The following is a 20,812-nucleotide window of genomic DNA, read 5'->3' as shown; positions in this document are numbered from 1 at the left end:
AGTATCGAATTGTCAGAGGTTTATATTGAAGACCAAGAAAACAAGAACGAGGATTTCAAAGAGAACGAGTTTAATTTATAGCCATCTCCTACGCCTACATGCAACAAAGTAAGTTGTTGGGTTTGGTCATGAAATATAATGCTATGCTATTATCCAAGTAATATTGAATTAGTTAAAACGCTAAGTGGTTTGGTTTGTTTTTGAAAAATAGATCTTTTAGTTTTGGGTGATAAACCAAATTTAAAACATCAAATTGTTTGTCCAGCCATCTTAGTTTTTATGATTTCTTTCTTTCATTTCTAATTTTTACATTTATATTTGAAAGATTAAGGAAAAAGAACTACTTTCACTAAGAAATTTCACAAATATCTGAAAATAAGGATAATAAATATTTTTTCTTGATTAGAATTTTGTAGATTTTTAAGACAATTTTAATTTTATTATTATAATAATTATATGGGTATTTCGAATTTAAATAATATTTATTTATTTATTTATATTATATGGATAGTTAATATCTAATTTCTTAATTATTATATTAATTAATATAAAATGTTAATTATTAATGAAAAATGTTACCTTATATACTTTATTTTCATTTATCATCAAATAATATCTTTTAATATGGAAATAATTTTTAAAATAAATATCGTTACTTCGGTACTAATTTTTCATTCGTCACCTTGATTAATTCGGTAGTAGATCTTGATTAATTCTTCATCTGTCGTCATCAACTTCTTCGGTCATCAAATTTGATGACTGGTAATACATGCAGTCATCAAATTTTGGTACATCATCCACTTTTCGTCGTCGGCAACTTGTTGTATTTGTTCACAAATTCCAGTTAGTTGTCTTATTCAATTCCTTCGGTTAGTTGTCTCGCTCAAATTTTTCCGGTTGGTTGTCTTCCTTAATCACCGGTAACTTTCATTATATTGTAGTTTTCTTGGAACGTTTAATCTTATATTCCAATATACTTGTTTTTTAGATATATATCACTTCATATATACAATAATGCATATAATTTTACATACGACCAAGGAATATGAATTGTTTCTTTTGTGAATAATGCATATAATTTTATATATACCCCTTCATATATGCAATAATACATATAAATTGATATAATGTGATATGTGTGTTATGTGATTTTTTTTTTTATATATACCCCTTCATATATACAATAATACATATAAATTGACATACAGGAACTGATGAATATAATATGCGTGTTATGTGATTTCTTATATATATACCTCTTATTATTTACCATAATACATACATATGGACATCCAGTAACCGAAGAAGATTATATATTTTTTCAGTGATTTAGTATATATATACCCCTCCTTAATTACAACATAAATTATTAGTGACATATATTTCTAATATATTTCGTTAGGATGGACAAAATTGCAGACTTTAAAGAAATTCGAGGCTACGTTGCAATATACCTCATTTTATTTCGTATAAGACTGAAAAAATATAGACTCACCGGAATGGAAGATTGCTTCGCAACATAGTGGAAGACAGTGTCGTCACTGCTGGAGACGAAGAATAAAAACCTAATGTGAGTGAAGAATGGAAGACGATAAGCGACCGGAAGATTTTTGGAAAAAAAGGGTAGTTTTCGCCGGACATGGTGCAAATTCCTTATATGTGCTAATAGTTTCCCCTTTTCACGCATCTCCAAAACTTTCCTTTTCAAATTTTTTTTCCATTTATATTAAATAAATATGGGTATTAACGTAAATTGATCCATTCTTTTGTGAAATAAAATAGTCCATTTAAAACTTTTATGTAATACATTAGGAAGAAAAACCTATTGTGTAATATCATATAGCAATTTATGCTATTTTATTTAAAAGCCCATATTAGGCAAATATCCCAGATAGGCTATTATTAATCTTCTTAGTCCATCTTGTAAAGAGTATTGGGTCATGTATGCAATGTGAGGAGTGTAGACCCAAAGTTATTTTCTCCATTTGTAGACTCAAATGGTAATTTCATTTTACTTTTTTTTTTTTTTTGAGATTTCTAAAAAACAAAAATAGTTTTTGCAAACTAAAATAAAAGATCATTAGGTGATTGGTGGTATGATAGTCGTTTTTAATTTTATTATGTTTTTATGTCATGGATATCAAACTACTTGATAATAACGTAATTGTAGTGGGAACCAAAATTGGTTGCCTTATTTACAAATATATAATATAAATAAATAACTGACCTTCTTAATTTTTTTGGTTGTCATTAATTTACCATTTTAATAGTTTTACCAATAACAAATTTATATCATCTCTACAAATTTTTTGTCCATCAAATGTGAAACGTTCCTACGTTTGTCGTTGATAAATGTCTATTCTTATCAACAATTTTATGTATATTACAGTTAATTATTAATATGTCGGTGATTACTATGTCCAATAATGATGACTTTTTATTACTGATAAAGTACTTTTAGGTATTAGCAACCATTTATATGTTTGATATGATTTTTTAATATGAAATAATAAGCTTTTGAAAAGAAAACAACTCACAATCCCTTAATAAAAATCACTTGGCGGTCATCTCTCAAATAAATAGGTAGGTTAGTTTTCTCAATCTTGCAATACATCACATTTGTTTTAAAGAACAGTGAATTTAGGCATGTCAAAAGTCATTATGGTTATCCAAAGTCCCTTCCAAGCAGACAAACATCTCTTTAAATCCATAAATGTCAGTAGCATACTATAAACTATATTTTATTGATCGAAACACGACTTTATCGAAACATAAGAGATTATGTAATTTTCTCATGTCCCTTCCATGACAAGATGTCTTTCTTCCTTCCATAACACAACTAGCTTATTTCATCACTTAAAAAAAACAATGTTATATCACAATGTCATTATAAAAAAGATATTGACATGATGCAATATGAAACTTTGCTATATTATCATGAAAATATAAATATATGTTTTTTAAAAAATAAAAAAACCGACAAATTATTTATACTTCACACAACAAAACCATTAAAATATAAAATTTATTATAGTTGATTTTTCTATTTAGAGTAAATACCTGTCAAATGTTTTTTTTTTTTTTAATTTCTCGTATAAAATATTATTGGTAATTTTTTTTATTTATAATTATTTCCCTAAAATTATGGTGTTATGATTGAAAAAAATAAAAAAAAAGTGAGGAAAAAACTCCCGCGTTATGATTGGATAAAAGGCGAAAATAGAAATCCAAAGGAAAAAAGCATTGGTGGGAGTAAGGATGTGTTGAAGTGTGTGTGGAAGCCATTAATGCCTTCTCTTCTCTTTATCCCAATCTCTCATGGCTTCTCTGGTTTGTCTTCCACTCCCAAAGCCAAACCTCATTAGAGCTTCCTCTTCTTCTTCTTCAACTTCTTTCCCTTCCACCGCCGATTCTCTCAACGACAAATTCGCCCGCAAGGGATTCCACTTCCACGACTCCAATGGCGTTCCCACTCTCGACCTCACCGTCCGCAACGGTAGCTCCTTACGCCTCCACATTTCCGATGCTCATTTAACTTCCTATAAACCCAAAGTCTATTGGAAGGACGACGGCTTTGAGGAAATTCTCTTTACCACTCCCACCGCTAAAGGTGGGATTGCTCTTGTCATTGATGATGCTTCAGATTCTTCTTCCAAATCTTCTCTTCTTCCCTCTTCTGATTGGACTGTTAAAGATGTCGATTCCGACGCCATTGATGCCCTCCAGGTATAATTTCATTTGCATCTGTCACCATATTTGGACTCGTTTTTTATCTTGCTTCTTTGTTGACTTTAATGTTCAATTAATTCATAATCTCTCTCTTTTTTTTTTCTTCTTCAAATTCTGTTGTGGGATTGCTGGAAAAAAAGCTACATTGTTGATATATATATGTTTCTTTCTATAACGTATTGCTAAGTTCTTGTAGTCTTCTCTTTAGTGTCAAGTAATTGAAGGGTAACAAAAAACCGAATATCATATATCTTTTATTTAGACAGAACAATTTATGTTAGTTCATTGCGTTCCTATTGAATCTCACACAATAACACACAAACCTAAGTGATCAGAAAAGGGAAAAAAAAAAAAACCAAAAAGGGCCCAACCGGGTTCGAACCGATGACCTCTTGATCTGCAGTCAAATGCTCTACCACTGAGCTATGGACCCTTGTTGATACCTTTGCAACTAATAATATACTACTTCTTAGTTATTTATCCATCTTGGTTTCCTTGCAGGTGGAGTTAAGCTGCAGTAGTAAGCAAATGGAGATTACTTACATTGTCACTCTCTATTCAGAAAGTTTGGCTACGGCTGTTATTGTGAAGAACACGGGACTGAAGCCATTGACGCTAAAGAGTGCGATATTGAGTCATTTCAAGTTCAAGCAACGAGATGGGGCAGCAATTCAGGGCCTTCAGGGATGCTCCTATTGCTCCCACCCACCTTTATCTTCACCTTTTGAAATACTATCTCCATCCGAAGCAATGAAGGTCGAGGAACCTGATTGGTTCTCGTTTGGCTCCGAGCCTCAAGGAAAAGCAGGCTCATGGAGCCTCCAAGATGTCCCCTTCACCATGTTGAAGAATAAGTTCAGTAGAGTTTATGCTGCCCCACCAGCCGAGAGATTGAAGCCTATTTATCACACCACACCTTCCAAGTATGAGACTCTTGATCAGGTAAAGAGAAATGGCTTGTTCATTGTTTCACACAACACCTTCAAGTTTAGTATTGAGGCTATGCTTGAAATCGTGCTCTTAACATGGCTAAAAACAACACTTTTGATGAATTAACATGATAAAGGTGCCTTGTGAAAAAGCAGATTTAGAGCCTTTTTTGGTTCAAGTTTTTGTTATATTTGATCGGAGAACACATCAAAAACACTTTTTAAGAGTTTAAAACCCAGTGAAATATAGAAGTGATCTGTTAATGGACATATTTTTACTTGAGTGCTTATAATTAAAGTACTCGTTTGTTATAAACACACTAATAGTTGTTGAGCCATTGTATTTCAGGGCAGAGAGCTATTCTTTAGGGTGATAAGGATGGGGTTTGAAGACATATACGTGTCAAGCCCTGGTTCATTATCTAACAAGTTTGGAAAAGACCATTTCATATGCACTGGCCCTGCTTCCATGTTGGTTCCTGTCACAGTTAAACCTGGTGAACAATGGAAGGGCGCCCAAGTAATTGAGCATGATAACTTGTAATGTAATTATTTCCTCTTCAATTTTCATATTTTACTTAAATTCATTATGAAATGAACACGTGATCAAGTACAAGTAGCAGATAAAATATTCACATGTGCTCCTCCATTTTCGAGGACTTGATTCATGACCTTCTTTCTGTATTTATACAACAAATCCTCTGGTTTTTCCAATATGGTAATACTAATCAAGATCAACGAGCTGGCATTGTTTTTAATGTTGTCATATTCTCTTATAATTTATAGTATAGATCAATAAGCAGTGCAGCTACGTTTTTAATCACTAGAATATATCAATCTCAACCTCTTGTGAGTACAATGGCTTCAGAATCAGGCCCTGCAGTGCCTGCTCTGCCTCTGCAGGATCGAGTTGCCATTGTCACTGGTGCCTCACGGGGCATAGGCCGAGGCATCGCCCTTCACCTAGCCGGTCTTGGTGCCCGAGTTGTCGTTAACTATGTTGCTAGTTCAGCTGAAGCCGATCAAGTTGTTGCCAATATCAACTCAACCTCGGCCGCAGGGAGCAGCCAACGAGCCATTGCTTGGCGGGCAGATGTGTCGGATCCAGAGCAAGTGAAGTCTCTGTTTGATGCAGCTGAGCAGGCATTTGGATCTCAGGTCCATATCCTTGTTAACTCTGCTGGAATTTCAGATCCTACTTACCCTTATATTGCCGATACACCATTGGAGATTTTCGACCATCTTTTCAGGTGCCTCACTCTTCTCCCCTCAAGATTCCTTTGGAAAAAGTTTAGTGATCGAATGTTTGATGAGTATTAATCTTTAGAAACTTTCAATTTGGCTGAAGCTTAAGCATAACTCAATGATTTACATAAGACTCAACAACTTGATTGAAGTTGGATTATAGAACCTCTTGTTCTAATATCAAAACAACACCGATGAGTAAAATAGTTGAGTGTGTTCTTCAGTGTGAACACGAGGGGATGTTTTCTGTGCTGCAAAGAAGCAGCAAACCGAGTAAAACGCGGCGGTGGAGGGCGAATAATACTGATATCGTCGACAGCAGTGGTGGCAACGACAGCGGGGTTAGGAGCGTACACAGCATCGAAAGCAGCAGTGGAGGCAATGGCGAAGGTGGCGGCGAAGGAGCTGAGTGGGACTGGAATATCAGTGAACTGCATAGCGCCGGGGGCGACGGCGACAGAGATGTTTTACAAAGGAATAAATGAGGAAGGAGTGAAGAAAGTGATTGAGAAGTGTCCGATGGGGAGGATTGGTGTTCCAAAAGATGTGGCTTCTTTCGTTGGGTTCTTGGCGTCTGACGATGGGGAGTGGATCAATGGTCAAGTCATTCTCGTCAATGGCGGCATTGTGTAGCTTCTCATCATGGCGGAAGGTTGAGTGATAATTCATCAATCATCAACTTTTATATATATATATATTCTAAGTTTGGTATTTTGTTTATATCTATATTTGGTTATTGTTCTTTTAAAGTTTTAGAATTTGTGGAGAATTTTTACATTGTTTTTAAGGATTTTTTTAAGAAAAGTAAAATTTCTATCCCATGACTTGGTTGGAAATGAGTCCATACTATAGATAAGATATTTGGATGATCTGATAATAACTATTTCTTTGGTATTTGATCTTTTAAATCGGTACTAAAAGCAAAACTATAAAAACATAATCATTATACCATTATGAAAATATTTGAAGGGTTGGTTGTCTTTATTTATTTATATTCATTCAAATGTCATTGGTCCTTGCTTTTAGAAGTTTGTTTAATTTTAATTTATATATTTTTAATAAATCTTAAATTTTGTTTTTTAAAATAAGTTAATTTCTATTTAAATAATACTAATAATTTTTAAAATAAAGTGCTTGAACATTAACAATCCAATCATGGGACTAAAAATGATTTATTGAAGGTGGAAGAATTAAAGTTGGAGAATTAAAATTACATAAACTAAAATTAAACAAATTTCAAAATACAAAAAACACATTATATTTTAACTTCTCTATTTTCTTTCTCTTTGTTTTCTATAACATCAAATGTATAGAAATCTATCCTCTAATCTTGAAATTGATAACATAAAATAAATTTTTGTTTTAGTTTGAATATTAATCCAATTAGATTCTCCACCTTTAAAACTATTTTTTAATGGTTTGTTGTAGATTTGAAAATTTTGGAGTATTTTGAATATTCCATTTGGTGTTGATTTATAATTGTGCTTTTATTCTTATTTTATTAAGATAAACATTTTTTTTAAAATTGATTGGAAAACATTTCCATTTTATAATCTAAAATTACTCATCTCCACTATACGCGCTGAGGTGTTACGCATTTTAGTTTACTCCCCTTTTTAGACAAAATTTAATTTTAATAAACATTTGACCAACTTGCCCTTATATCCACAGTCCATAACATACATTAAAAGGCTATGCAAAATAATTCTTTTTTAAAAAAAACATAAATGAGGTATTTCACATACAATTTAGATTTACATATGTGTATGGTATGCTCAAATAGTCTCTTTTTAAGTATAAATTTTCACAAAATTGAAAATCAAAATATTTTCTTAAAATTCAAATAAACAACAAATAGCTTCCACTAAAAAGTAAATTAATTTGTGGTGTAGTTGGAGAGTTAATATTGGATTGATAGAGTAATAAACTCAAAATTTAGTACTACTAACTAAATGAAAACTTTGGTTGGGGACTAAAACATTATTTCTCCCAAAATAAAAACATTCATCACTTCCATACAATTCATAAGAGCTATGCCTTCAGAAGCTTTATTTCCTTTATCTTCAGCCATATTACCCCTCAGAGACAGAGTCGCCGTTGTTACCGGAGCTTCTCGTGGTGTCGGAAAAGCCATCGCTCTCCACTTGGCATCACTTGGCGCCAAACTTCTCATCAATTACGTCTCAAACTCATCCCAAGCCAATCTCGTCGCTTCTCAAATCAACTCCTCATTTCCCGGCACCGCCGTCACTCTCCAAGGCGACGTCTCCGATCCGGCTACCGTTTCCGCCCTCTTCGACAAGGCCGAGCACGCTTTCAACTCCCCTGTCCACATCATCGTCAACTCCGCTGGAATCGCCGATCCCGATAGGCGAACCCTAGCCGACCTTCCCTTGGAGGATTTCGACAGAATTTTCAGGCAAGTTCGTGAAAATACAAAATAAAATAATCAAGTAAGCATTAGGTTTTAATTTCAATTTTCATGATCTTCATCTCAGTTTTCCAGTGTAAATGTAAGAGGATCGTTCCTATGCGCGCGGGAGGGTGTGAGGAGAGTGAAACGCGGCGTCGGTTAATTTTCATAACATAATTAGACTCTCAAACAATTGAATTCCAAATGATAAAATTTGAACCATTCAACATATATAAGTATGACAATTTCAATACTTTAATTATTGAATTATAACACTAGTACAAGTTTGTATATTTTAGGAGTATTTTTTGTCATTTGTAAACTTTTGTTCTCTTCCAAGTAAATAAACCATCTTTTAAAATTTAAATAAGTAAAGGGGTTGTCTTTTAAATATTTTTTTTCTTCCAAAACCTGTTTTTAAAATCCATGACCGCTAACACTCCCATGGCTTCCTTTCCTATACGTGTTAGAGAAAAGACTATCTTAAAAAAAAAGTACTTTCCTATAAAAATGTACAATATTAATGAATTTCCAAACAGAAAGAATATTCTAATGTGATTTCAATTTCATTTAAAGAAATCATCAACAGTAGAATACAAACTAATTGTAAAAATAGTATATATATTACATTGAAGAAGGAATGAGATACAGACAAAATCGTTATTTTTTATTTCTTGTGCAGTGGATGCCTTGTGGATTACAACTTACAAGCATCTCTCTAGGAAAGATCGATTTTAAGAATACTTTTCTTTTTGTAGCATTATGACAGTAGTGGAATTTAGTAATTTACAATGTGAGTTAGCAACTCAAAAAAGTTATTTTGATTTAGATTATACATTATTTTTCCGGCCTCCTTTAGGGGACTTATTTATTCATTCGAATTCAGTTAAGATTAAGTGCATAATAAAAGAAGATAAACACAACACAGTGTATGAAGTAAATAAAACATAATTAACAAAAGTAAACAAGAGAAACAAAACAAATAAATGAATTAAGTAAATGCTTAAGAGAGAACTTGAGCATTAACTAAGATAAAACAGAATAGATAGATGAATAACGGAGGTACATTTTGAATGGATAAACTGAAACCAAAAGTATTCTATTTTCTTGATTTTCTGTAGAATAAATCATTTACACTTGTAGAAACATCTTAATATAATCCAAGTGGAAGGGGTTGGGACACGAAGTTGACTATTGAAGATAGGAGGGGGAGGGAGAGATAGGTTATTAAGCCAGTCTAAGGAGTTGGAACATATTCGGTCTATGCTTGACTCTTAATTCTTAATGATCCCTATTGATTATAGTTGGAATGGTAAAAAAGGACAATGATTAAATGTAGTATAGGTTGCATTAAATCTCATACTTTTTCTTTCTACGTACAATTTTATTTTATTAATTTTTTCAAAACAAAAATAATCGTGAGACAATTTTTACTAGACAACTCATTGGACTTATGGTTGCATCTTCGGAATCATCTAAAGTATTTTCTGATAAAAATATGAAAAAGAAAAAAGTGATGGGATGAATTAGTGAAGTTTGTGGTTAAAGTTATCAATTGAATTGGAGGCCCAAAACACGCATGAAGTTGGTGGGTAGGCCCTTGGCGCTGGTGGATTTAATGCCATGGAGATAAAAGCCAAGCCCCCAAAAAAGTTACTTTTGGGTAGGAGTTCTCAAACAACTTGATCATTTAGGTCGAGTTTTTCTTTTTCTTTAAATGTGCAACATAACTTTTTTGTAATACAAAGTTATAACTATATTTCTAATAATTTATTGAGTATGAGGTATCTAAGGTATGTTTCAGGCATTAACTTGGTTATTATAGACTATGATTATTAAGTTATAATAATTTCTTAATATGAAACACAATAACAGATGTTAAGGTGTATGAGAACAAAGGACAGATACAAAATAGTAAGTAATGTAGAAGACAATAAGAGTTTTCAAATAACTGGAGACTCAAATATTAAATGGATTATAATAACTCACTCCACTAAAGACAAGTTTGAAAGTTTGAAGCTCAAATGTCCCATTAAATTTAAGTAAATTGTTTTTTTCTTTTTTAATACAAATATCAAAATGGATAGATAACAAACGAAAAAGAAAAATATAAAAGACCAAATGGGCGTTTTAAAAGTTAAAAAATATAAAAACCAAGGTAGTATTTTAGGTTTTACACTAAAATTAGGAAGACCAATTGGGGAAGTTGTGGATAGAGAAAAGTCATTGTTTTTAGAGAGAGAGATGGGGACGTTGATTTGAATAATAATGTTAGTTACTAAAAGCGAACCATCCTAATCTGCCGACAGAAACAAAGAGTCCAAAACCAACTCATAAACATCACCACCACACACACACACACACACTATTACTGCTACACACATTCATATTCCACACTTCCCCAATTATTGTTTCATTTCCTCTCTCCCTCTCTTCCCTTTGCTGGTGCTTCCACTCCCCATGGATTACCAAACGGAGACGGCGTCGGTTAACTACAAATGTGAGCAAGACGACTGTTCTAATCTGGAGGCTGAGTTTTCTTCCACTGTTGACGACATTCTCTATTCTTCACAGGCCATGACAATGGTATGTCATTATAGAATCCATTGTTTTTTTTCACTTGCCCAGTTCTCTCATTTCACCAATGGTGAATTTCATTTGATGAAACAGGATGTTGATGTAAGCTTGGAATGGCTATCAGCATTTGTGGAAGAATGCTTATCAACCAAAGGAAGCACCCACCCTCTCCCACCACCCTCACAACTATCCACTCAGCTCAACAATCCACCTACAAAACCAAGTTCACTTTCTCAACTTGTGCCCACTTCTTCCAACTCGCAGTTCACCCACTTTCCTGCAGTCCCTGGCAAGGCCAGGAGCAAGAGAAGACGACGAACGCCCTCCAACAAAATGAGCGTTCTCCCTCTCATTAGTCGACGTCTCCGTCAACTGAACCTGCTGCAGAACAAACATTCCTTACAATTGACCTCCTCTACGGACCCCCTTCTGTTGCAACAGACCTACTGGTTGGCCGATAGTGAGCTCTTACTTCCACCCGAGGCTCGAGGAGGAGAAAGAGAGAAGACGGTAGACATGGGTCAGATAAAAACCACAGTTGAGAAGAGTGTGAAGAAGCAGCAACAGGGTGCAGGGAGTGGGAGAAGATGCAGCCATTGTCAAGCACAGAGGACTCCACAGTGGAGAAGTGGACCATTGGGACCCAAGACATTATGCAATGCATGTGGGGTTAGATACAAAAAGTCAGGAAGATTATTGCCAGAGTATAGACCAGCCAACAGCCCTACTTTTGTGAGTTTATTGCATTCAAATTCCCACAAGAGAGTTATGGAGATGAGAATGATGAATGCCTCTTCTTCTACTTCTACTCCTACTCCTACCTGCCCCTCCTCTTCGTAAAACCTACTACCGATGCACCAAACCCGCAGTTGCAACACAATTTGGTTCTCCAATGTAAACCACCCTTTCTTTTCAAATTAGAGTATTTCAGCTCCTCATTCAACTCTCATGCACCCATGAACCGTCCTTGTGTCCAGTTCTAGTATAATAGATTGATTACCGTTTGGAGTACTGAATAATTACATTTATTTACATTATTTATTCACTGGCGGATTCACACAATTGGTAGGGAATAGTTACATTCACGATTCATTAGTACTCCTTTTCATGTGCAGAACAGATAAAATATTCAAAAAAAAATTCTAGTCATACGTACAATATACACATGACCATGATGAGAACCACAATAATGATTGAATAGAATCAATCAATTAATCGGTAACTATAATGTAAACCTACAAATACATCAGAAAAAATTGATGTAAAAAAGTAATAAAATGAGACATCATCATAAAGTATCTACAAAAGTAAATTATAGCAACAGTGCTATGAATAACAAAACCATGGATGCTAAACTAACAAATGAAGCAGCATGGGACGGGGGCGAGGAAGCTAGCTGGATGATGAAATTGCAGGTACCTTGAGAAAGATTCCGTGAGGTTATTGTGGCTAAACCTTGAAAATTACATGCCAATTCATCTTGATTTTGCACTTGGAAATACATATTGAATGCATAGGACGCATTCCCATTAGCATCCAAGTTATTGCAAGAAGATCCATATCCAAGGGAAGTGCAATCAGAAAAAGTGCAGGCATAATCTATGTTATCGGCAAGTTTACTTAGATCCTTTGCATTTGGATTGAACATACACCACTTTTGAGGAAGATACTCAACATTCTGTGCTCCCACAAGTAATTTGTTTTGGCCCTGACCAGAAAGATCCATGCCAAACTTTGGCTGACCGTCATACCCGAAAATACCCCAATGCCGTTCGAAATTTCCTGGAGCAATACTCTTGCCATTTTCATCCAGAAAACTGAACAAGTATACTTCAATAAATCCGGGCCTCAGTGGGGTGCCCTTGTTGGCTGCAAGCCTTGGTAGAAGGCCATTGTAAAATCTGTAAGCATTACCATCATTGGCATTCTTGTCACCATCAGTTGGCCATCCAACTTCACCAACTAGAATGGGCATGTCCCCAAGTCCAACAGCCTTCAGCGATGAAACTAATGTGTCGAAGTTGGCATCAAACACATTGGTATACTGAATCCCAGTTCCAATGTCAACAACAGGATTACTTGCACCATCAAAGAAAGCATAGTCGAAAGGGAAGTTGTCGTTGCCATACAGACTAAGAAAAGGGTAAATGTTTACAGTAAAAGGTGCTTTGTTCTTGTTTAGAAACTGGACAATATCAGTCATGAGTTGATTAATATCACTGCGAAATCTACCAGCAGACGGGTACGGGCTATTAACTGGGGAGTTGTAAACATCAGCATTTAACGGCACCGTTGCCTTGATGGAGTCTCCATGACCTGCTTCATTGAGTGCATTTTGAATGTTTTGAAGAGCTGGAAACGTAACGTTCAAGAATGATCCATTATAGGATGAGAGAAATGGTTCGTTGCCAACAGCAACATATCTGAACAAGATCGGCATAGTAAGAAAAGGTTAGTTTTATGCTCATAACCCCAAGACAAAATCAACGATCATAAACCCATCCAATCTTCTAATTTAAAATTCAACAGAAAGTGAACAACTCGAATCAAAGATAACGACACTACCCTAGAGTTTGATCAAAGCTAAGTACTCAAACACAGGCATCTACTTAAAGAAAATATTTCATATGTGTTCCTTGTAAGAAATTGGATGAAGTTGATGCAGCAAGAAATATAAGAATCTCCACCAAAAGGGCTTTTATACCTTAAAAACTTCATAGTAAAAGAGAACAAGTTCCATCAAGGAGATAAAATTAGTCACTTGCAAGAACATTTCCACAAAGAAATTGCTAACTGTACTTTAATCTTTGTATTTAATAAATAAGAAAACGACAGGCATCTATTTAAAGAAAAGATTTTGCATGCACTATAATTATACATATTGTTGATCTATTTGAAGAAACACAAGATAAAATTCCATAGGAAAACGACTGAGCTGAATTCATGAGCAGAATATATCGACCCATTCAAGGATTCTTGGAAAAAGTAAACCACATCCACAACCTGTTCGTAATCAGTTAAAGAACTTTCCAACCTTTGCTGAAGCTGGAAAGCCAACGATCCATGTATTATTATATGATTAACTTAATCAGAAAAGTCAATGCTTACGAAAATGAAAAAGAAATTCAAAATGATTTTCCAAAACCCATCTCAGGAAAAAAAAAAAAGAAAAAAGATTTCAAACCATGTTTATCAGATTGCTAATAAATATAAGAGACTTATTTCAGCCATAAATAAACAAATTCAAACAACCATCCAAATGATTGCAAAGTTGACCAAACCAAGAGACTTCCTCAGACATAGAAATAACGTAACTATCTACATGGGATGAGGATTCGCAAGATCCAAATAATAACAGAACAGGCTTAGTATAAAAATAAAACAGAAAAGATCAAAACAAAGGAAACGCAATCAATTTTCCAAGGTTTGAAACAGTTATAGAAAGTGGAATGAATTACTTTATGGTAACTCCTCCATCAAAGATGTAACGGGTGACATTTCTCTGCACCCATTGCTTAGCTCGATTGTAGTCTCCCATGGCAGAAAGTTGATCATTAGGAATGGCAACCATGACCTCAATACCAGTCCCAGCCAGAGCACCCATGGAGGATTGATCTGCATCAAACAGCTTCACTTTCTGAATCCCATTATCCTTAAGCATCTGCACAACAGTCTTAGGGGGTAATCTATGATTGGCCATGGTTCCCCAATTAACACCAAGACCTTCAACACAAGAACCCAAAACCCCAACCAACAAAACCCACTTCAAGAACCCTAATCTTCCCATTTTCCCACCTCACTCAAAATCAACAAAAGAGAAAAAAATCGAATCGGATAACAAAAGCAATGATATCCAGATGAACTTCAAAAGAAGAACAAATGAAAGTGATCTCAATAAATTGATTATTGAAAAAGGAGCGAGAGAGGGAAAAAAAACTCAGCTTTTTCCCTCTTCCCCTAATTTGGTATTGATGGCGGCTTGGTAAACCGAAGATCCGGCGATATTTACCCCTCACGACTGTAGAGATCGTGAGAGAGAGAGAGAGAGAGAGAGAAAAGAATCCAATAAAGCTAAGAAGAAGAAAATAGAGCAAAAGCTAAGAATTAACACTAGGAATAAAGTTAAGTAGACGAAAGAAGAAAAGGGAAGAGAATTGAAATTCTCTCTCAATCTTCAATGGAAATAGAGCGATATGAGAAGAACAGAAACAAACCCAAATCAGGAAAAACAGAGAAAAGAGGAGGGTAAGAGTGAAACAGAGCAAAAAGAAGAAGAAGAAGAAGAAGAAGAACAGACACAAAAAAAAAGACGAAAGAGATAAAAATAAATAGTGGGGTTGTGGAATTGTGATTGGATTAAGGGTATGAATCCAATGTGGTAATGAAAAAACGTGAAGCTGAAAAAGATGAAGAACGCAACCGCCAGCAGAGAAAGTGGAGAGTGGGATAGGAAAAATTCAGAAATGGGGAAATATAAGATAAATAAATGGGGCCCCTCAACGGTTAGAATTGAATGGAGGATTAAATAAACAATTAGAAGAAGAAGAAGCCAAGAAGAAGATGGGGAAGAAGAAGAAGAAGGGGGGAGCGTTGTTGTGATTTGAAGAACAAAAAGGAAAAAAGTAAATAAAGAATTGGGCGATATATTATTGGACTGAAAATTCAAAAACGAAAAGGGAAGAAGTGGGGTTTTGTTTTGTTCCCTCTCTCTCCCTCCCTCCCTCTCTCCCTCTTCTCGTGTGGGTTTGTGTGGAAAATGGCGATGGAAAGCGAAAGAGATGAATCAGATTTCTCTCTCTTTGCAGAACAGCAGTATCTGTACCAGTTATGTTTCGCCTTTTATTTACGTTAACTTCAAACCCCAATCAAAATATATATATATTTTCTTCTACTTTTAATATATATATATATATAATTACCAAAATTATACTTTGCTTTGGGTAAAAAAAAGAAATGAAATGGTGCTTCTTTGCTAAGTGTTACACAAAATTTTTATTACTACAATAGTATTATACTTTATAATTTTATGTATGCTAATGTTAAATAAATTTTACCCTATGTGACAAATAATAAATGAAGGGATTTTTTTTATATACTTTTGTAGTACTGGTAATAACTACATACATATCTAGCACACCCATTTAATTATTGAAGTTTAGAAACTATTTTTTATCTCTAACCTTTCACAAAGGTAAAAACAATTTAATTTATTTTTGAACTTTTTTCAGTGATAATTTTAATGTATTTACTTTTAAATTTATATCAATTTAGTTCATCAACTTTTGTTATTTATGAAGTAGATTTTGTATTTTATAAAGAATAATCGTAAAAAATGACAAAATTTATAAAATATAACAACATTTCAAATTTTAACGATGACAATAATTGGTAAGCTAATATCAGTTACAATGATAGAAGTCTATCCACGTCTCTTGGTGTCTATTATTGATAAAATATAAAACTTTGTTTTATTTACTATATTTAAAAATCTTCAATTTCATAAAATTATAGAATCCTTAATTAGTTATCAATTTATTTGTGAAAAAAATATCATTAAATTTTCATACTTAAAATTGTTTAAAGTAAAATACAAGAATTAAATTGACGTATAACAAAATTTATAAACTAAATTGTTAAAAGGTTGACGAATTAAAGAAATAAAAGTGATATTTACCTTTATGTATGTTTTTTTTTATTTCTTTCTTTCTCATGTGATTGATTGAAGTGGACTATAAAAAGATATTTCCTAACCTAAGTCACAGTGTCACACCCACACCCTTTGAAGTTAGTATCATATTTAAACTTATATCTATTAAGATAACAAAAGTAATTTAAATAAAAAAAAAAAACAAATAAATATATTTTCTGTTTTTATAAAGTGTTATCTATGTACGTTTTTGAAAGGTAAAACCCTTTAATTTTGATCCTACGGTTACTGTTGTTAGTGTTATTACTTAAATAAAAATATACTCAAATAATTGATGAGGCAACTAGTAGGAGGCTTTTTTTTTTTATTTTATTTATTTTTAATTCAAGTGTATGAAGATTTTATCATTTGACCTATAATATATATACATATATATATAACAATCTTTAGAGTTACATATGTATTTAGTGGCTAACATTTTCAAAAAGAGAAAGAAAACTTTAGTGATTGATTGATTTAAGGAGCAGAAAGTTGGGCACAATAATTAGTGACTAAAAGATTATAGCTGAATTAATATGAACAAACAAAACGAATTGCATTGGTTTACTTTGTTTTTGTCTTTGATGTCTTATGTACTTTTTATCGCTTTTTCATAAATATAGAAAGTATAATGAGACTTTGTATCTAAAACCTTTTTTTTTTTTGTATGATATAGTGTCTTAGCTAGTTAAATAAAGGTCCGAATGATGGTTGATATACTTTTTTTTTTAGTGTTTTATGTTTTATTAATTGACTACCCTCATTTTGTAAATTAAATCAATTTATGACATTGACTTTACATTAAAGTGGTGACATGATCAACCTTTGTATAACTGAATTAGTTAAACCACAATCTTTCGTCCAACTACGAGATCAAAGTTTTTTTTTTTACAATATAATAGTACAAGTTTATGTCAAGCTATGATCATGTTGGCGAGATATATATGTTGTTGAACTCTAAAAAAACGAATAAATGGTAACCATCGAATCGTTAAATTGAGAGGAATATTCTTAAAAACAATTTGAATTTTGGGGCTAAATACCATTTCATAATATAACAAAAAGACCTTTTTGAGCAATGACAAAAGCTTCATAGATATGAAAAGAAATTCAAAACTTAGAACGATTAGGCAAAAATGTTAATATATATATATATATATATATATATAATAAAGTAACTAAGAATGGTAAACTCAAAACCGCGTATGAAAATTGGCGAAGCAATAATATTATTTAAATTAAAGTTACAAAAAAGATAGAAGAAAAAATAGATTATTTTAAATAAAAATATCAAAATCTATACGTGATCACGATAGATCAAAATAGAATATCATCCATATTATTATGATATATATAAACTCATACAGTAATTTATCTTGGTTTATTGCATTCATCATAGATAGATGGTGATATTTTGTAAGTATTTTGGTTTATTTTGTTCATAAAAATATCATTTTTGTTCCTATACTTTAGAGTTTTATTCCATTATAGTTTCTATATTTTCAAATGTTCAATTTTGAGTTTCTAAAATTTTAATAAATATTAGATTTAATCACTACCACTAGTTTATTGTTGTCTTTCATTACTTTCTATTTTTTTTTTATTAGGGTTTTCACTCTAGAACTTAAAAATATATTAACACATTGTGTTTCTTTGCATAAAAATTATTAAGATAATTTAATTAATTTAAATAAATATTAATTTAAAAAAATTAAATTTAAGATTTACTAAGAATAAAAAACTACAATTAATTATTTAAAGGGTAATTAGAATGGATAACAATTGTTAGAATAATTATTAACTATGTAGCAACATTTTAAAAAAATTGCAAATATAGCAAAATCTATCGGTGATAGACTTCTATCGTTGATAGACTCCTATGGTTTATCAGTGATAGACCAACATTTACTACATGATCTATCGATGATAGACTCCTATCATTGATAGATTTTGACAAATTTTGCTATATTTACAAAAAATTTAAAATGTTGCTATATACTTAATTATTTTGAATATAATTGCTACATTTGCAACTATCCCTTATTTAAAAGTAAAAAAACAAAAATAAGAAATTTAAAAAATAAAAAAAATTAAGAAAATATGTACGATCCATAAAACAAAATCAATAAAAAATAAAATTGTATGCATATGATTTTTTTTTATTAAATATAAATATTTTATCAAATTTTGAATTTAAAGAAATAAGAAAAGGTAATAAGCAAATAAAAAGAAGAAAAAGAAGGAAAGGAATAAGATGGGGAATGTGATTGGGGAAGAAGAAAAGGAAAGGAGAAAAAAGGTAACCCACCTTTCCTTGTCTTTTACTCTAATAATAAAAGTTCAATAATCAAAAAACTGAGGATAAGATTTTCAAGAACAAAACAATGGGTGACGTGGCCCTAAAGGGATATATTCGTCATTTCAAAGGATCCCTATGTTGTATGGGCCTGAGGTGGTCGGTCGCCGACGCAATCACTTCATTAATACATATAAATATAATTAATTATAAAGTTTGTAATTTTGGATTGCATTTTAATCTAAACTCCCACGTGATGGACAAGGTGCAACCCCCAAGATTCACATCCATTTCTCTTTTTTAGTTCTTACCCAAGATTCAACATTCTCTCAATTAATAAAAAAACAAATAACATTCAACTAATCTCTTCTCTCGACATAATTTCTTTGGTTACTTCCATCAATTTTGATAATTATTTGAGGATTTTTCTCCTTCTTTTAGTAATAAATAACTTAAACGTAAAAATTTGTTATTATTTTTCTTAGTGCCTTCTAGTTAATTAAAAAAAAAAAAAAAATGAAAGTGGCATCTTAATAGATATATATAATTCTTATTTGATTCCTTTTTGTTCTCTAACAAATAACTTTGCTTCCAAACAACTTCTAATAACACAACAAAAGAATAACATGAAAAATAACACATTATCATAAGAACCTACGTTAGATCAACAAGCATGTATAAATTATAAGAATAATCAATTAATTTGATTATTTACTCTGACAAATAATCAATTAATAGATTATTTACATTGCTGTGTGTGTACACTTTTGGGAATCTCATAAAGAGTTCAACAAAATAATAATAAAAAAGAAAAAGACAAGATTCCTTTGCACCGGAGGATGCCTCCTAAAAGTGGCGAACAATTCTCAATCTCAAGTCAGATTGGGACAATTAAATATTCAAGATTATTCATTAATTTAGCATTAAAAAAAATGCATTTTGGCCAAGTCAGATCGCGACTCTTTTAAAAATTGTTACAATAACCAAATAAAGGTATTACAAGTATTAAAACATGTGAACCATTAAACTTCATGTTGAGATACGTGGTTTTATTAATTATATATATATATATATATATATATATATATATATATATATATATATATATATATATATATATATATATATATATATATCTTTTCTAAGTGGATATGTAATATAAACACTCAATTTGACAAAACTTAGATATATGTAATAGTTTTATGTTTAGGTAAGAAGTGTCTTGATATGCCATAAAGAAAGTGTCGCAAAAAATTGAAATTTCTAATTTGAAACTTATAACTTAAAAAATAAAGAAAAGTTGTTCCTTTTGGAACAAGTAAAATTCGGACAGATAAACAAATGTGATGAATATATAGATCCTGTTCAATTAACATGCTAAGCTGCTTTCGTTTCAACATTTAACGAAAAACTTAACCTGCCAATAAATCATGAATGCAATCCATCATATGAATTGCCAATCCAAGCATAACACAGTAGCGCTGCAATTGTAGATGGAATAAATAATAATAATATTGAGAATTTCTGTGAAGATAGATGATTTATTTGCAGTGGTCTGCATAATATTTTCAAGGCACTGATAATAGATCACTTCAGAAAGCAAATAACCATTCCTTTTCCTCCATACTTTCCCATCAATTCATTCAAGCATCAAAAGGTTGAGAAGGTACCTGTGAAAAGGGTTATCTTCATCAAACTAGAAAAAGCCCATGTATTCACATGAAAGGCCCATACTTCCATAAAATTCGGTGGTACTGTTAAATGCTTTTTTTAGAACATTTATTACAGTAGAATGAAGTATGGATCTTGGGAGCTCAAAATCATTAAATACTGCCTTAGATAAGTTTTCGAGACCAAGGACAGCCATCAAGATTAACTAAAGAAAAAATTATTTAAAAAAAATCTCATTTTTATTTTACCTCTTTTCGTTTAAAAGA

The 20,812-nt window shown here is 32.2% G+C and overlaps 5 protein-coding genes and 1 non-coding gene across 7 annotated transcripts; 4 read left to right on the top strand and 2 right to left on the bottom strand.

The window, feature by feature from the left end:
- The first annotated feature begins 3,184 nt into the window (after positions 1-3,184).
- Positions 3,185-5,416, top strand: LOC103502972 (photosynthetic NDH subunit of subcomplex B 2, chloroplastic). Its single transcript, XM_008467102.3, has 3 exons — positions 3,185-3,726; positions 4,231-4,671; positions 5,008-5,416. Exons 1-3 carry the CDS (start codon positions 3,319-3,321, stop codon positions 5,200-5,202), a joined length of 1,044 nt encoding a protein of 347 aa, XP_008465324.1. The 5' UTR covers positions 3,185-3,318; the 3' UTR covers positions 5,203-5,416.
- On the bottom strand, positions 4,091-4,162 carry TRNAC-GCA (transfer RNA cysteine (anticodon GCA)). The gene has a single exon. It is a non-coding gene; the product is annotated as a tRNA-Cys (tRNA).
- Positions 5,417-5,516: 100 nt separating the features above from the next.
- LOC103502971 (NADPH-dependent aldehyde reductase-like protein, chloroplastic) lies at positions 5,517-6,739 on the top strand. The gene is made up of 2 exons (XM_008467101.3): positions 5,517-5,908; positions 6,128-6,739. The coding sequence occupies exons 1-2, from the start codon at positions 5,517-5,519 to the stop codon at positions 6,534-6,536; spliced, it is 801 nt and encodes a 266-aa protein (XP_008465323.2). The 3' UTR covers positions 6,537-6,739.
- A 1,077-nt stretch (positions 6,740-7,816) lies between these two features.
- LOC103502973 (NADPH-dependent aldehyde reductase-like protein, chloroplastic) lies at positions 7,817-8,609 on the top strand. 2 transcript variants are annotated; one of them, XM_017047877.2, is made up of 2 exons: positions 7,817-8,322; positions 8,402-8,609. In XM_017047877.2, exons 1-2 carry the CDS (start codon positions 7,937-7,939, stop codon positions 8,412-8,414), a joined length of 399 nt encoding a protein of 132 aa, XP_016903366.2. In that variant the 5' UTR covers positions 7,817-7,936; the 3' UTR covers positions 8,415-8,609. The 2 variants fall into 2 exon arrangements, with proteins under 2 accessions (XP_016903366.2, XP_016903365.2); XM_017047876.2 differs by having other exon boundaries at positions 7,840-8,322; positions 8,410-8,609.
- A 1,802-nt stretch (positions 8,610-10,411) lies between these two features.
- On the top strand, positions 10,412-11,836 carry LOC103502974 (GATA transcription factor 12-like). Its single transcript, XM_008467104.3, has 2 exons — positions 10,412-10,902; positions 10,987-11,836. Exons 1-2 carry the CDS (start codon positions 10,777-10,779, stop codon positions 11,731-11,733), a joined length of 873 nt encoding a protein of 290 aa, XP_008465326.1. The 5' UTR covers positions 10,412-10,776; the 3' UTR covers positions 11,734-11,836.
- Positions 11,837-12,065: 229 nt separating this feature from the next.
- LOC103502975 (glucan endo-1,3-beta-glucosidase 8-like) lies at positions 12,066-15,734 on the bottom strand. Its single transcript, XM_008467106.3, has 2 exons — positions 14,352-15,734; positions 12,066-13,316 (listed from the first exon to the last, which is right to left on the bottom strand). Exons 1-2 carry the CDS (start codon positions 14,678-14,680, stop codon positions 12,206-12,208), a joined length of 1,440 nt encoding a protein of 479 aa, XP_008465328.2. The 5' UTR covers positions 14,681-15,734; the 3' UTR covers positions 12,066-12,205.
- Between the last annotated feature and the right edge of the window lie 5,078 nt (positions 15,735-20,812).

Source organism: Cucumis melo, chromosome 4 (assembly GCF_025177605.1).
Source record: "Cucumis melo cultivar AY chromosome 4, USDA_Cmelo_AY_1.0, whole genome shotgun sequence".
NCBI classification, from domain to species: Eukaryota; Viridiplantae; Streptophyta; class Magnoliopsida; order Cucurbitales; family Cucurbitaceae; genus Cucumis; species Cucumis melo.
This window is presented reverse-complemented; position numbering and strand designations above follow the sequence as displayed.

What these genes read in the sequence shown, in the direction of transcription:
- LOC103502972 (XM_008467102.3), top strand. Translation starts at nt 3,319, where the DNA reads ATGGCTTCTCTGGTTTGTCTTCCACTCCCAAAGCCAAACCTCATTAGA. An exon ending in ACGCCATTGATGCCCTCCAG is followed by an intron (nt 3,727 to 4,230) that starts GTATAATTTCAT and finishes GTTTCCTTGCAG; the next exon opens with GTGGAGTTAAGCTGCAGTAG. An exon ending in AGTATGAGACTCTTGATCAG is followed by an intron (nt 4,672 to 5,007) that starts GTAAAGAGAAAT and finishes ATTGTATTTCAG; the next exon opens with GGCAGAGAGCTATTCTTTAG.
- LOC103502971 (XM_008467101.3), top strand. Translation starts at nt 5,517, where the DNA reads ATGGCTTCAGAATCAGGCCCTGCAGTGCCTGCTCTGCCTCTGCAGGAT. An exon ending in ATTTTCGACCATCTTTTCAG is followed by an intron (nt 5,909 to 6,127) that starts GTGCCTCACTCT and finishes TGTGTTCTTCAG; the next exon opens with TGTGAACACGAGGGGATGTT.
- LOC103502973 (XM_017047876.2), top strand. Translation starts at nt 7,937, where the DNA reads ATGCCTTCAGAAGCTTTATTTCCTTTATCTTCAGCCATATTACCCCTC. An exon ending in GATTTCGACAGAATTTTCAG is followed by an intron (nt 8,323 to 8,409) that starts GCAAGTTCGTGA and finishes TCAGTTTTCCAG; the next exon opens with TGTAAATGTAAGAGGATCGT.
- LOC103502974 (XM_008467104.3), top strand. Translation starts at nt 10,777, where the DNA reads ATGGATTACCAAACGGAGACGGCGTCGGTTAACTACAAATGTGAGCAA. An exon ending in CTTCACAGGCCATGACAATG is followed by an intron (nt 10,903 to 10,986) that starts GTATGTCATTAT and finishes TTGATGAAACAG; the next exon opens with GATGTTGATGTAAGCTTGGA.
- LOC103502975 (XM_008467106.3), bottom strand. Translation starts at nt 14,680, where the DNA reads ATGGGAAGATTAGGGTTCTTGAAGTGGGTTTTGTTGGTTGGGGTTTTG. An exon ending in GATGGAGGAGTTACCATAAA is followed by an intron (nt 13,317 to 14,351) that starts GTAATTCATTCC and finishes GATCTTGTTCAG; the next exon opens with ATATGTTGCTGTTGGCAACG.